Source organism: Callospermophilus lateralis, chromosome 7 (assembly GCF_048772815.1).
Source record: "Callospermophilus lateralis isolate mCalLat2 chromosome 7, mCalLat2.hap1, whole genome shotgun sequence".
NCBI lineage: Eukaryota > Metazoa > Chordata > Mammalia > Rodentia > Sciuridae > Callospermophilus > Callospermophilus lateralis.
In genome coordinates this window covers 366,848-382,918 of record NC_135311.1, presented here as the reverse complement: position 1 = coordinate 382,918, position 16,071 = coordinate 366,848, and the positions used below count along the sequence as shown (strand labels likewise).

At 36.5% G+C, this 16,071-nt stretch overlaps 1 protein-coding gene across 1 annotated transcript in view; it reads right to left on the bottom strand.

The window, feature by feature from the left end:
* Positions 1-2,908: 2,908 nt before the first annotated feature.
* LOC143641981 (uncharacterized) overlaps positions 2,909-16,071 on the bottom strand; it is a 33,368-nt gene continuing 20,205 nt past the window's right edge. Inside the window, exon 3 of the mRNA XM_077110101.1 lies at positions 2,909-4,992. Coding sequence (XP_076966216.1) covers positions 3,431-4,992 — 1,562 coding nt within the window. The 3' untranslated portion in view covers positions 2,909-3,430. The remainder of the gene's footprint in view (positions 4,993-16,071) is intronic.

Sequence of the window (16,071 nt, the reverse complement as noted above, 5' to 3'; positions counted from 1 at the left end):
GATTCAGTTATTTCCTCTGCAGTTTGGGATGTTGGTAAGAATTTTCTACCTCTGGTCCTTCACAGCTCTGCTTTCTTTTCTCCTTGTCATTGTCACTAGGACAAATGGTATAAATATGACATCTAAAAGGCTTGGACACAATGAAGGAAAATTATTAATGCAAATAACTGTCAGTCCTCTATAAGTGTTATGTGAATTTAGAAAATTTTCTGTGTGCAACAAAGCCTTCAGTCCTGTTCATCGACTCTTTTGCGGCTGCCTTTCTTCTCATTTTTCTTCTTGCCACAGTTGTCCTATTGCTCTTTTTGCATCATTGCCCTGTACACATTCTTTTTTTTTTCCCTGTACACATTCTTAAATGTGCTCTCTGTGTCCAGCTGATTTGCTTGTCTGTGCCTTTCCTATCCAGAACACTTTTCATGTTTATGCTATTCTTCCTGAATAGCCCACTTGTCAATGAAGACAAAATTTGTCTTCTGGCAAGTTTGTCATTATGCAATGAATGTAAGAAAGTTTATAAAAATAAAGAAACCAAAAGGTCTCTATGGACTTGACCCACTCAGAATTGTTGAAGGCTGCCTTTCTTGATCCTGGGCTCTTTCACTGTCTCTTTGCATTGGTGGGAACTGAGGATATTATCATAAATAACAGCAGATCCTATATTATTGTGGTTTTCTTTTTTAGAGCTGGATTTGGATGATCCTCCAGGAATGAGCTGGAGGGTGATACTACAGGTGGCTTCTTTACCAACAAGCATGGCTGTCATATCATAGACCACATCAATGACTATACTGCTCTCAGAGAGCAGACTGGGGAGAGCAAACAGCTGGTCCAAAAGATCCTGTCTCTCTTGAGGCCCACATGCAACTTCCTGGACCTTGAAGCTCAGAGCTCAGAGGTAGTCACACCTGCAGCTCTTAGGTTCACCCTTTCTTTGTGCCCTTTGTTCTTAATTCTACTTCCTTCTCCATTATTTATTTTTGTGGCCTGCATCTTCACTTATTCTAGCCAGGACCTTGCTTCCCTGTCTCCTGATTCATTCTAAGTTCTACTCTGTTGTAGAGGAGGCCAACTAGATATTCTCCATCAGAGTCACAGAGAAGCCTGTGCAGCATTGCCACCATCAATAAAGCATTTTTTAAGTGTTGATGTCCACATGATGTTGAAATCAGCACCCTAAGATCTTCAGGATTTACAAAGTTCATCATACCCCAGATCTCATGCTGAAGTGAGAGGGAGTAGCACTAGTGATGATTTTCCATTGCTGTGGTAACAACTTTCCACAAACATCATGGTTGAGAACACATCCAATTATGTTAGAATTGTAGGTTAGGAGTCCCCCAGGGGTCCCACTGGTCTAAAATCACTGGGAGATACAATCATTGTATCACCCAATGGAGGACCTCAGGCACATCCTGCTTCCTTGCTTTTTCTGGCTCTAGAAACCCCTCACTTCTTGGCTGGAGGCTGCTTCCTCCACCTTCAAAACCAGCAACAGCTGGCAGAGTGCCTGATCCATCACCAGACTTCTATGTCTCTTCTTTCATTTTAAAGAACCATGGGATTATTTGGATTGTGTAGATGATCCCGTGCCACCCAGGATGGTCTCCCCTTCTCAGAATCTTTAACATAATACCATCTGCAAAGTCACTTGCAAGATAATGAGGCATGTTTATTATCATGGGAAAAGGATCTCCTGGGAATGACATTATTTTGCCTGCCACATACTCTTAATTCATGTGCAAAATAACATTGGAATTAAAAACAAAAATAAAAATAATCTTTAACTTAAGCCAAGTTAGTAAAATTAAGACACTACCTTAAAGCATAGTCTTCAAAAGCAACTCAATATTAAGTTCAAATTTAGGCCCTAGAAATTCTCCACTGATGACTTCAGGATTCCCAAGTATCAGATTTATTTTATATGTGGCCCTTATTTTCTGAAAGGCTGGCTTTGAATGCAGAAATCTCATCTGAGGCTAAGAGCACACAGTGAAAGGGGGAGGTAGAGGAAGATTTGGTGTACCTGGAAGCCTGCAGACTTTTGCTCAGTACACAGAGAAGTCTAAATGGAGTGCTTGGATAGTTTTATTTGAATCTGCCTTGGTCTGTCTTCTCTGCAGTATATATCATTCTCATAACTGTCTTAATATCTCCACAAATACAAACAGAAAAATTATAACAATTTGATTTATGCAAATTATATTTCCCAAATAAGTTTGATTAATGTGTACAATAATTAAGAGATGTTACAGTACTATTTACCCAATAGTATGTCTTTCTGTTACATAAATCCCTTAGTCAAGTGGAAAACTGTGATACCTTTGAGATAATGACATGATTCAATACATGACAGTGTTAACATATTAACATTCACTTATATTTATTAATATGTTGCATGTATAATATGAATATAGGTAAAAAGGCACTGTAAACTGGGCAAGGTGGCCCATGCCTGTAATCCATGCAAATTGGCAAGCTGAGGAAAAACTTTCACAAGTTCAAAGTCAGCCTTAGCAACTTACTGAGGTTTTAGGCAACATAGCAGACCTTGCCTCAAAATTTAAAAGAGTTGGGGAAGGGAGGGGTGTGTGTGTGTGTGTGTGTGTGTGTGTTTGTGTGTGACTGAGAATGTGGCTCAGTGGTTAAGCATCCTTAAATTTAACCCACAGTACAAGAAATGAAGTTTAAAAAATTAAAATTTTTTAAAATATATTTCTTATAATTTTCTCCAACATTCAAAAGTGCAAATATTCAGTAATCTTTGATTTATAAGAAATGCATATCCTTTCAAAGATGAGCTATCTGCACTCTGGATGTATAATATCTACAATGATTTTGTTATCTTTCCATATCTCCTAATAATATTTAATAAATTTTAATAAAAATTTAAAGCCAGTTGCTCATTTTCTTTATTTAAATTATTTTCTCTTTTACTGACCCTCAAGTACATCAAGTTATGAGGTATGGATAAGGACTTTAGTATACTTCCTTTATATTTGTCAAGGTTTTTATTGTAAATATTTCACTATTAAACATGACACATATTTTAGAAAATGCTGTTTAACCTTCACTACAGGAATAAGGTTTCAGATGTTTAATAAATTTGAAATTTAAATAAGGGATTGGAAACATAAAACTTTTTAAGGTTGCTGAGGATTATGAATTCTCTAAAGTTCAATAATGTTTGAGCAATGTCTATGAGTTTTGAAACAAATTTTTCCACTTGACCCTCTCCTACTAGTACGTTTTCTTGGTGTTGAGTAAGGGGTGACCAATTGTGGGAGACATTTTCACATTGTAACAGGTTTTTCATTTAAATAATTTTTCTCTGCTATAATAATTTGTAGAAGTTGTCTCCAATATGAATTCTCTGATGTCTAGTAAGGTTTGATGGATGATTAAAAGCTTAGCCACATTCTTTGCATTTCTAAGTCTTCTCTCCAGTATGAACTCTGCTGTGCTTAATAAGGCTTGATTTTTGACTATAAACTTTGTCACATCCTTCACATTTGTAGGGCTTTTCTCCAGTATGAATATTTCTGTGGCAATTAAGGGCTGATTTTTGAATATAACTTTTGCCACATTCTTCACATTCATAGGGCTTCTCTCCAGTATGAAGTCTGCTGTGGTAAATAAGGCTAGTTTTTCGATTAAAAGCTTTGCCACATACTTTGCATTGGTAGGGTTTTTCTCCAGTATGGATTCTCTGATGGCGAACAAGGCCTGATTTTTTGCTAAAACCTTTGTCACATTCTGTACATTTGTAGAGCTGCTCTCTAGTATGAAGTCTGCTGTGGCAAACAAGGCTTGATTTTTCATTAAAAGCTTTGTCACATTCTGTACATTTGTAGGGCTTCTCTCCAGTATGAATCCTCTGGTGGGGAATAAGATATGCTTTTTTAATAAAAACTTTGCCACATTCTTTACATTTGTAGGGATTCTCACCAGTATGAATTCTGCTGTGGTAAGTAAGGTATGATTTTTCATTAAAAGCTTTGTCACATTCTTTACATTTGTAGGGCTTCTCTCCAGTATGAAGTCTGCTGTGGCGAATAAGGCTACTTTTTTGATTAAAAGCTTTGCCACATATTTTGCATTGGTAGGGCTTCTCTCTAGTATGGGTTCTCTGGTGGTTAATAAGTCTTGATTTTTTACTAAAAGCTTTGCCACATTCTTTACATTTGTAGGGCTTCTCTCCAGTATGAAGTCTGCTGTGGTGAATAAGGTTACCTTTTTGATTAAAAGCTTTGTCACATACTTTGCATTGGTTGGGCTTCTCTCCAGTATGAATTATTCTGTGGTAATGAAGGGCTGATTTTTTAGTATAAACTTTGCCACATTCTTCACATTTGTAGGGCTTCTCTCCAGTATGAATTTTTCTGTGGTAATTAAGGGCTGATTTTTTAGTATAAACTTTGCCACATTCTTCACATTTGTAGGGCTTCTCTCCAGTATGAACTCTGCTGTGGCAAATAAGGCTACTTTTATGATTAAAAGCTTTGCCACATACTTTGCATTGATAGGGCTTCTCTCTGGTATAGGTTCTCTCGTGGCTAAAACGTCTTGATTTTTTACTAAAAGCTTTGTCACATCCTGTACATTTGTAGGGCTTCTCACCAGTATGATTTCTGCTGTGATAAATAATGTGTTTTTTTTTAATGAAATCTTTGCCACATTCTTTACTTTGGTAGGGCTTCTCTCCAGTATAAATCCTCTGATGGCAAATAAGGTGAGATTTTTCATTAAAATCTTTGTCACATTCTCTAAATTTGCAGGGCTTCTCTCCAATATGAATTCTATGGTGGTGAATAAGAACTGACTTTTGATAATATAATTTATGATGTTCATTCTCACTTACAATTTTCCATATTTTTCTTTGTTGTGAATAGTCAAGTTCATAATTTCCATATTTTCCATTTATCACTTTTTGAAGTATATGTTTTATGCCCTGGTCTTGTGAAAATTCTTGGGTATGATGAGAAGCCATGCCTGAAATAAACCAATATAAAAATTATTTTACTTACTAGGCTGAAATGAATATATTTTCATAGTAAGATATGAAATTATCACCATGTCAAGAAATCAGTGAGGTAGCAGATTAGTAAATCCAAGGTCATCTTTATTCCAGAAATATATAAGTTAAAAATGTAAAGACAAAATTACCTTGTGAAAATTACTGAAACTATTGTAGAGATCACAGTATCCAAGAGAAGTATATTACTAAGGATAATAATAGAGAGAAGAAAATATGTAACTTTTCCCAAATACAGCCATTGCTCCTCCACAATATAGTATTGTGCATTTAGAAAAAACTTCACCAGCTACTTTCATTCTCAATAGAATAGGGGAAATATAAAAGATACACACAAGCATTTAGGGCTTTCTTGAAGTATTTGAAAACTGTTTTCTGTCTACCATGACACAGAGACCTGGAATTAACAGATAGATTTTGGATGATAATACCACAGTTATTTAACAAGAGCAAAAAGACTCTGGACTCTTTTAATAAGAAAAATACACACATATGTCTAGAAAAATTCTCCATGAAAACGAGTTTGGAAGGGAATAAAAACCTTACAGAGCCTACATCCATATTATCTGGATAAAGCCAACATGACCTTCAAGACTAATAAATTGTTTTTTACATTTTTAAATTTGTATTATTTGATGATTTGTTTCATTGAAAAATTCAACTTTGTGTATTTACTAAGTATATCATGGTATTTTAAAGTATATATACAAAGTGAAATGACTAAATGAAGTGAACCAATACATGCATTATTTCACATAAAGTATTGCATTCATTCTATTAGTATTTACCAAGAACATAATATACTACACTCACCATGTGATACAAAAATACTCTTGACCTGCTTATGCCCATTCAATAAAAATTTGTAAACTTTGACTAACAATATTGCTGAGAGCCACAGCCAAGTTGGAATGACGCATGGCATTTTTGCCAGAAGGGCGTGGTTGAGAGGTGACACCAGCGAGCCATTGAGATGATGATGGTTATGTTAAGCTGTGTATTCAATTGTATATTAGACCCCTGCTGTCTGCCTCACAGGGATTCCTGGGGAGTTCACATTGGTTTGGGAAGTTCCAGAGGAGGGATTTCCAGTTGGTGGCGTTCGCGGGAGTTGGGCAATAAAGGAGTTCCTCTTTGAACCTACAAGTGCCTCGTGGCAGCTCAGTTATTTTGTGCTGAGCCAGACTGCGGCATATGGTGGCCCATGCAGGGAACACCTGAGGGTAAGTGATAAGGTAAACTGCTCGATTCTGGGGGCAGTGCAAGAGGATGGGTAACCATTTAAAGATTCTTCTTTTGTTTTGTTTCACTTTTGTTTTAAGTTGCCAGTCCCTGGAGATAAGTGGGATGGAAGAAAAACCGCTCACATCTGAGGAAAAACTATTTGCATCTGAAGAACAGATGGGGAGAAAGGACGGATGGACATTTCAGGAGGATAGAAAGGCTGATATAATAAATTTTTGTTCCATTTTTGTCTCGGTTTTGTTTTACATTATCTTGGTGAGGGGTATCTTCGTCATGGAAATTATGGAATTAAAAATTAATAAGAACCAAACCGAAAGGGCGTTAAGTAAAGTGCTAGAGGAAGGAGGCATCTCAGTAAAATCAAGAACAGTTAGGGCATACGTTAAGACAATACAGAGTTGTAGCCCATGGTTCAATAAAGAAGGGTTGCTAAATATATCATAATGGAACCATCATGGTGAAGATTTTAAGATACAAAAGGAAAGCCCAGGAACTCTGCCAGTTGGCATATTACCATATGGACTTTGTTACAATCTTCTTTGCTTAGTCTAGGAGAAGACATTTTAAATCAAGTAAAAGAGGAAGACTCTCGAGTTAGTCAGACAGAGGAAAAAAGTTTAGAGAAGGAGGGGCTATCAGGAGAGAAATTACAATGGGAGGTTGCTACTAACACCTTTCTATCACCAGAGGGTGTAAGTGTCTAACCAACAGCTCCGTCTATGGAGACAATATATGCTGAGTGGCCATTAACCCCCGTAGTTGATAGATGCGATCCTGAGACACGACCTCAAAGATTAGCATGCCCTGTATTTGAGATGGCAGGAGGGCAGCGAAATCACCATATTTTAGATTTCAAAACAGTGAGGCAGCTAAAAGAGGCTGTAACAACCTATGGTCCTCAAGCACCCTTCACTGTAAGCATGGTCGAATCCATTACCAACTTGAACATGACGCAAGCAGATTGGACTAGTATGTGTAAAGCTGTGCTAAATGGAGGACAATACCTGTTATGGAAGGTTGCCAATGAGGAATTTTGCAAGGAGACAGCTAGGCGAAATGCAGCAGGCGGTTATCCTCTGAGAAATCTAGATATGTTGTTAGGAAAAGGACCTTATGAGGGTCAGCAGCAACAAACTGCATATGATCCTGCTATAACTCACAAATTGCTGCAGATGCGGTTAGAGCATGGAAGACTTTACAAGGACATGGAGGTTTACAAGGTCAATTATCTAAGGTAATACAAGGAGCTAATGAACCTTGCACTGAATTTGTAGATAGGCTTATTCAAACAGCTACCAGAGTTTTTGGGGACACAGAACAAGCAATGCCATTAATTAAACAGCTAGCCTTTGAGCAAGCAAATCGATGGTGCAAGGAGGCCATTAGACCATGGAAAAAAGAAGATTTAAACACATATATTAAATTATGTAGAGATATTAATGAACAAGGGCAAGTCTTGGCAGCTGCAGGACAACAGGTTTTAGATGCCAGGCCAAAAACATGCTACAATTGTGAACAAACAGGACATTTTAAAAGGAATTGTCACGTAGGAGGAGAGTTTAACAAAACTAGGTATCAAAGGGGTAGAATACCGGGTATTTGCCCACGATGCTGTAGAGGGAGATATTGGGCTAATGAATACTGTCCTTAAACCACCATAGAGGGTACTCTGTTATCAAAAATGGGGGTTTACCCACATTATCATGGAGAAAAGCATCAGGCTCCATTGCCAAAAAAAAAAAAAAAAGGACAGGGGGGCCCAATGCTCCGGGGCCTACAACCACAAATATATGGGGCAATGAAGGAACTCAGCAACACCATCAGGGTAGTGCCCAGGACACATTATCGATTAGATCCCTCATCAGACAAACCAGAGGGAGCGCAGGGTTGGACCCCTGCGCCTCTGCCAGAGCAGTACTAAGTCCAGAGAGGGGAGTTCAAATCATTCCCACAGAGGTAAAAGGACCTCTTCCCCAAGGAACAGTAGGCTTATTATTGGGACACAGTTCTTCTACTCTAAAAGGACTTATGATAAAATTATAGCCAGTTCTCCAAGGGGTATATCAGTAATTTCACCAGGAGATAGAATAGCACAGTTATTAATAATACCCAGCCTACATGATAAATTTTCCAGCCATACTATAGGAAAGAGGTTCCAGGTGATTAGGCTCCACAGGTGTAGATTGGGCTATGCTTTCTTTAAATTTAGATTCTCACCCCATGCTAAAACTAAATATTCAAGGATATGAACTTAATGGGCTGCTGGATACAGGTGCAGACCTTAGCATCATCTCTCGTCAAGAATGGCCAAAACATTGGCCGTTACAACCAGCCACTCAAATGCTTCGAGGCCTCGGAGTGGCAAATAATCCCCATAGAAGTGCAATGGTATTAGATTGGAAGGATCCTGAAGGATGTGAAGGAACTATACAGCCATATGTATTGGATCATCTTCCTATAAATTTATGGGGACAAGATGTCCTAGATCAATTAGGTTTGACATTAACAAATAAAATCAACCAAAATGCACCCACTATTATGACTAGACAAGGTTTTAGAAAAGGAAAAAGATTAGAAAAACAAGAACAAGGTATAGAAGCACCAATACAAAAACATCAAGGAACGGACAGACATGGGTTGGATTTTCAGAAAGAGCCACTGAGACAATAAAAATTACTTGGAAATCAGAAAGACCAGTATGGTTTCCTCAGTGGCCTCTGACTAAAGAAAAGATACAAGCAGCCCATGACCTGGTCAAACAACAATTAGCAGAAGGACAGAGAGATTAACTAAAGCGATTTCTATAGACCAAAAAGAAGATGATTTGGCTCAAATCCATAACAGCTAATATCCAGAACTCCAGTTTTTCTATCCTTACATCTGCGACAGTGGTTCTCCCACATCTGGAGGCTAATGAAACCAGAATGCTTTTTTCAATATCTATTTTATTATTGCCCTTTCCCACATCATGAAGTTCTATTTTGAGCTCATACAGACCTAGGTTAATGTTTTTCTTTTTCCTTTTTTTTTTTTTTTTGGTTAAATTTTTTCTGATCAGTTCTATTTTTTGACTGTGGAGTTTTTAAACATTGCAATGGAGATTTCACCTGTGAAAAGCTACAAGGCCTTTACTATTATGTTATGTGTTGTATGTATTGTATTATGTGTGCACACTTCTGTTTTGTGTTGTATGTCTGTATGTGCGTATGTCTATATATCATATATGAGGAGCGCTCATGAAAAAAGGGATCCAAATTTTTTTTTATTCACATGATTTAAATGGTTTAATTAATTGGGTAAATACCTGTTGAGGATTGTTTTAAAATATGAACAAAAAAGGAGGTTAACAGATATGTTTGTTTACTTTCACCTTTCCTTTTCGTTACATTTAATTCTATTCAGGATATTAAATTGTTTAGAAAATGGCTTTCTTTTAGTGCCTGCTGGAATGTTATATTATTTTTTTTTAGCCATCATTGCCAGAATTCCTATCTTCATCCCAGTGCCAGTGAAGTCAAAGATAAAATCAAACTATAGCTTCTGTGATAGCTATCACAACAAACTATATAAACTGATGCATCAATGAATAATGTAACTCAACAAGTGATGCTCAATCAAGGAGTCGATTTACTTTAGGAGGAAATGAACATATTAACAGATTCCTTTGCTTTGAACTGCTTGCAGAACTTGCCTGGACTATGTATCACTAGTATGCATTGTGAACTATCTCTTGGTGCAGCGAATTGTGGTAATGCTGGGGTATCTTTGCTGATGGTGTCATCGGTGGTACAATTCTTCCAAAAGGAACCGTCATTTGGCTTGGTGTCGTGGCATTTTACATCTTCCTCCCTTCTGCTTGTGATGGTCTAAAATTTGGGGGCCAAAAGAGGTGAGGCAAAGAACCTCACCCCCACACTGGCACCAAGGCCAAATTTGGGGGCCAACAGAGGTGAGGCAAAGAACCTCACCCCCCCCCCCCCCACTGGTGCAAAGGCCTATCCACAAGTAGGCTGGACCGGTAGTCAATGACGGGTATGATCCAATTGCAATGGTACCAACCTAAGAAAGGAGGCTGACGCCTTGAGATCAGCTCATCCGATGGTGAGTAAGAACCATATGTAGTATTGGATAACCTAAGACAGGCACGTTCCCTAAGCCACATGCTTGTTGTTTAATTAAACAGAAGTGGGGAGATGCTGAGAGCCACAGCTGAGTAGGAATGAAGCATGGCATTTTTGCCAGAAGGGAGTGGTTGAGAGGTGAAGCCATGGACCCATAGAAATGATGATGATTATGTTAAGCTGTGTATTCAATTGTATATGAGACCCCTGCTGTCCGCCTCAGGCAGCTGCTACTTTGGAGTTCTCGTGGGGATTCTGAGGAGTTTGAATTGGTTGGGGGAGTTCCGGAGGAGGGATTTCCAGTTGGTGGTGTTCCTGGAAGGGCCAAGTGGGTGGTGTTTGCGGGAGTTTGGGCAATAAAGGAGTTCCTGTTTGAACCTACAAGTGCCTCGTGGCGGCTCAGTTATTTTGTGCCCAGCCAGACTGCGGCACAATAAGCCAACATGCCACAAAACACAGTACCTGGTCACCACAATTTTACTCTCTGAATTTCTGACTTCCACATGTGAATCAAATTCTCCTGCAACTGACTTTCTGTATCTGCCTTATTTCACTTAATGCAAAGTCCTGCATATTCATCCTATGTTACTTTAAATGACAAGATATTTTCATATCTAAACAGCAATGGCATATAAATACCACACTTTTACTAATTTGATCATTGATGGGCACATAGGTTGAGTCCATATCTTGAATATTGAGAGCAATGTTTTCACTGAATAAAATAGTGGAGCTATCTCTTCAACATGCTGATTTCATCTCTTATGGATACATATTTAATATTGGCATTTCTGTATCATGAGGTCATTCTATTATTTTTTTTAAAGAGAGAGAGGAGGGTGGGAGAGAGAGAGAAAGAGGGAGGGAGAGAGAATTTCTTTTTAATATTTATTTTTCAGTTTTCGGTGGACACAACATCATTATTTTTTATTTTATGTGGTGCTTAGGATCAAACCCAGTACCCAGCACATGCCAGGCGAGTGCATTACCACTTGAGCCATATCCCCAGCCATCATTCTACTTTTAATTATTTTTGTGTGGTGCTTGGGATTAAGCCCAGGGGTGCTATACCACTAAACTACAACACAGCTGTTTTACAATTGTTTGAGACATGATGTTCCTAAATTTCTGTGGCTTGCCTCAAAATTAAAATCTTTTGTTGGCTTCCTAGTTAGCTAGGATTACAAGCTTGTAGCACTATATTTGCCTTTTAAAATTTATTTTAAAATTTCCATACTGTTTCTACAAGAACTATATAATCTACTGTTGTCTGTTTTTTTAATGAACAAATCAATTAACAATAGTACAGCACATAAAGATAAAGAAAACCATGGTTTAATCAAAGTAACAACAACAAAAACAAAAAAATATTAGGAATTGAGCATTAGGATAGTGAGAGTTATGAATTACCCAGAATACTAAGTAAGCATTTGAAGACAGTTTGATTAACTAAATTCAGACAAAGATTGTTAATATAAATAAGCATAAATTGTGAATGTGAATAATTCCTCAAGAAAAAATGTCTGAAAGAGGCATTCATGGTGTGTAAAATTGTTATTTTAGCAATCTGGGAGAGGCTGAGCAGGAAGACTATAAGCTGAAGTCCAGTCTTAGCAACATAGTGAGATCCTGTGAAAACTTAAAAACCTATAGAATATATAAAGGGAAGTGGAATATATATATAAAATGAAAACATATAAGGGAAGTGGGAGAGAAATTCAAGCATGCCACTATGAAAAGTGATAAACCACAAGTTAAACCATTAAGCAAAGTAGAAAAAACAATTATAAGAATTATAGAATACAACTTTCAAAGTAACAGTAGCAAATTCTTAACTTTTAAAAAATTTACTTTATTAATAATGCATTATTACAAACCACAAATCAAAAGGAAAAACTTTACTAACAAAATTAATCTAAAAAGGAAAAAGGAATTGCTGAATCAATTCCACAGAGAGTGTGGTGAAAAATGGAGCATGGCCTGCTCCCTAGGGTGCTCTGGGGTGCTCCAGCCCTAGGCCAGTGAGGAGCTGGGGAGCTCGTGAAAGCCTAAAGTTTCTGCCCTGCAGACCCTGGAGCTCCTAATGTTGCTGCCCACTGGTTGGCCAAGGCTGTGAAGAACCTGAGAGCTCTTCCCCTGCCTGGATGACCTGATGGTGGCATTGATCTGTAGGACCTCAGACCTAGGATCTCTGGGTTGCCAAATCTCCTGGCCCAATCCTGTCCATCCTAGCCAAAGCCAGCACTGAGAAAATGGCAACTTTGTGTGGTGGGGGCATAGCATGTCAAGAGGAATGGTGGCCAATCCAATGCCTGGAGGCCAGCAGGGGCTTTGATGGCCCAAGAAGGTGAGTGGATGATGGATTCTGCAGCCAATTAGCACAGACTAAGGCTCTCTGTGACCATTCCAGGAGGGCTCCGCGAGAATACAACTTGTCCTGACAAGGAAAACAAAGGCCTTATCCATCCTGGAAGGTGAATGAAGCCCTGGAGCATGATGGGTGGAAGGGTGAACACCCTTGGGTATTTGGTGTTTATTCTACCAAAGACAGAAACTGTAGGGTAACATACCATATTTGATCAGTTGAAAATGTCTACCATACTTCAGGTAGATTTACTGGCCTGTTGTACAAGGCCTGTGTATATAATATGAAAAAGCTGCTCTGAGACTTTTAAAACTTTTGCCACATCTGGACATTCTAAATGTAAACATTTGATAACATATAATAGAATTACAAAATAATGTCTTGTAAATGGCCATTTGTTTTAAAAAACCATAAATATCTTCTGGAAGTGACCTTGAAATGGAGTTGTTAGACCATATCTAGGAGTGGCACTTGTCCACATCTTTTGAGTGGATTAGAAGAAATGAAGAAGACTCAGACCACAAGAAGAAATTGTCCTGTGCCAGACTGGCTATATGTAAAGAAATTCTTCATATTGTAACCATTGTTTTGTATGCGTATTTTACTCCTCATTACTATATATACAGTTGACAATGCTAAATACCTTTTTAGAAATATCTAGACTTTCTAGATGTTCTAAAGTTCTTAATATATGTCAAAAGTAGAAGTGATAATATATAACACATGTAATTTTTAAAAAATTCATATAAATTTTTTTTGTGGGGGAGTGGGGAAATAGCCAAAACCCCTGTTGAGTAATACATATTGTATGCTGATTCTCTGGAGCACCATGCCAGTGTGCTTACAATGAGGCAAGAGTAACCACTGTTCCTATGTCTGTGGGTTTTGTTTTACTGTGCTGTGTACTTAGTGTATATAAAGGATCAACAAGTCCTAATCTACATCTAGCTTTTCTAGATGTAAAAGAGGTTGCCAGTGTATGACAAAAGTATAATTAGTAAACCACTTTTGTATACTTTATGTTAAAATTATTGGGAAGGATTGTCTTCTGAAAATGTTAGCATTATAGTGCACAAGGTTGGTGAGGGCCAAAATGCTTATATTTTGAAGACATTTTCAAATTAGGACTATTGGTACATGGGTGTAGTTTATTCAAGACTGTTATGTATGTAGTAGACAAATTGAGTCCTTAATTGAAAAATTTAGTCTGCATAAAAGTGACTATTTAGAAGTGACTATTGTATGCTAAATGTAGAGGTAGTAAAATATTACTTCATAAGGCTGATGTTCTCTCTGATATGCAGGTGCTTACACACAATAAGGTAGGCAAAAATAGAAGTTCAGTTTAGATTAGATAAAAGGGAATGAAGGGAAGAGAGTGGGATGGGAATAAGAAAGTAGAGTGAATCAGAAATAACTTTTCTATATTCATATATTAATATACAACCAGTGTAACTCCACATTTTATACAACCACAAGAATGGAAAGTTATATTCCATGTATGTAAAATATGTCAAAATACTTATATCTACTATGGTATATCTAAAAAGAACAAATAAAAATTTTAAAAAATAAAAATAATAAATCTGAAAGAAATTCAACTGAATGTAATCTATAGGGAACTCTAAATCTAAGGAAAGAAGTAGATGAAAGCAAAAGAATATGAGTGTTACATAAAAAAGTGACCAAAAAAAAAAAAAAAAAAAAAAAAGCTGGGGCTGCCAAATTATGATACAGAAACCATTTAAAACAAGAACTTATATGGCATAAAATATACTTTAAATTAAAAAAAAAATTAAGAAGAGGCAAAGTAGATTATACAAAGATAAAAAAGACTTTTCCCTAGAATACTGTCCTAGAATACTGTCATGAGAATAGACATGTTTTCAACTCATATCATACTTCCCAGACATAAAAAGGTAAGATTGGAAAAAGTAAATACAGAAATAGAAAGTAACACTATAATACTAGGAGATACCAATCTCCATTTACTGTAAAAAAAAAAAAAAAAAAAAAAAAAAAAAAAAAAAAAAGTCAAACAAAATGGTAATCACAAAACAAAAACTTTGAAAAATACTCTAAATGAATTTGACTTATATACTAAATGTTCTCAATAGCAAATGGAATATTAAACTGGATTGACCCTGGTAAGGAATAAAACAAAGGTTAATAGATATAAAAATAGTCAAATTATTTTGTAAATATCATAGCATAAAGTTAGAAATCAAAAGTGGAAGGGATGTTCAAAAATCCAGAAATAAGGGCTGGTATTATGGCTCAGTGGTAGAGCGCTCGCCTAGCATAGGCGGGACACGGGTCAATCCTCAGCACCACATAAAAATAAAGGCATTGTGTTGTGTCCATCTACACCTAAAAAATAAATACCAAAAAAATCCAGAAATACGTGGCAATTGGTTGAACAATCTTGAACATGGTCTTGTTCCAGAATTGAAAGATAAAATTAAGAGACCTTTGTATGCCTCAGTTAGCTGGAGACTCCATCTAAATATCTATCAAACTCCCACTTCTTTTTTTTTTCAAACAGAAAAACATATTCCAGAAATTTTATGGAATCTCAAAATTGTATGAAAGCCCCCAGAATTTCAAAATATAAACAAAATTGGGAGAATGTTGTGTCATGATTTAAAAACATTAAAAGCTACAATATTCAATGGGTAGTACTGATATCAAGTTAAACAGATAGGCATATTAAATTGGGAGTGTAATAATCTCTTGCATATGTAGCAAATTAAGACATTTGCATGCCATTGTTTGTTACAGTATTATCTAAAAGAGCTACCATGAGAAAGCAAAACAAATATTCCTTGAAATAAGTGGATGAGGCAATTTGTAATATAGAAACTACAGAATATTTTTCATGTTAAAAAAATCCATAAATTTCTGTAAAATCTATAATCAGGATAAATCTTCAGGATATTAGGTTAACTGAAATAGGTCCCTACCAAAAAGAAAAATATGGCAGAATTCTACTTATATAAGATGCCTAAAACAAAACAAAACACAAACAAACATACAAACAAAAACTTTCTCAACAGAAATGAGAATGGCATTACTGAGAGAAGACAGAAATGAGCCTTTGTTTACATAAGAATTTATTTCTTGATTTTTGAGATGTAAACTTTTTATAGATATATTACATAACAATTTGAATTAACATTACTGAACAATATATTTGATATGGTGAACAGTAAGTTTTGTTTTGTGGTTTTAATTACAATTAAAATTTCAAATAACACATAAAATATAAAAATAATTGCAAACTATTTTAAAGCTACCTTTGAAAT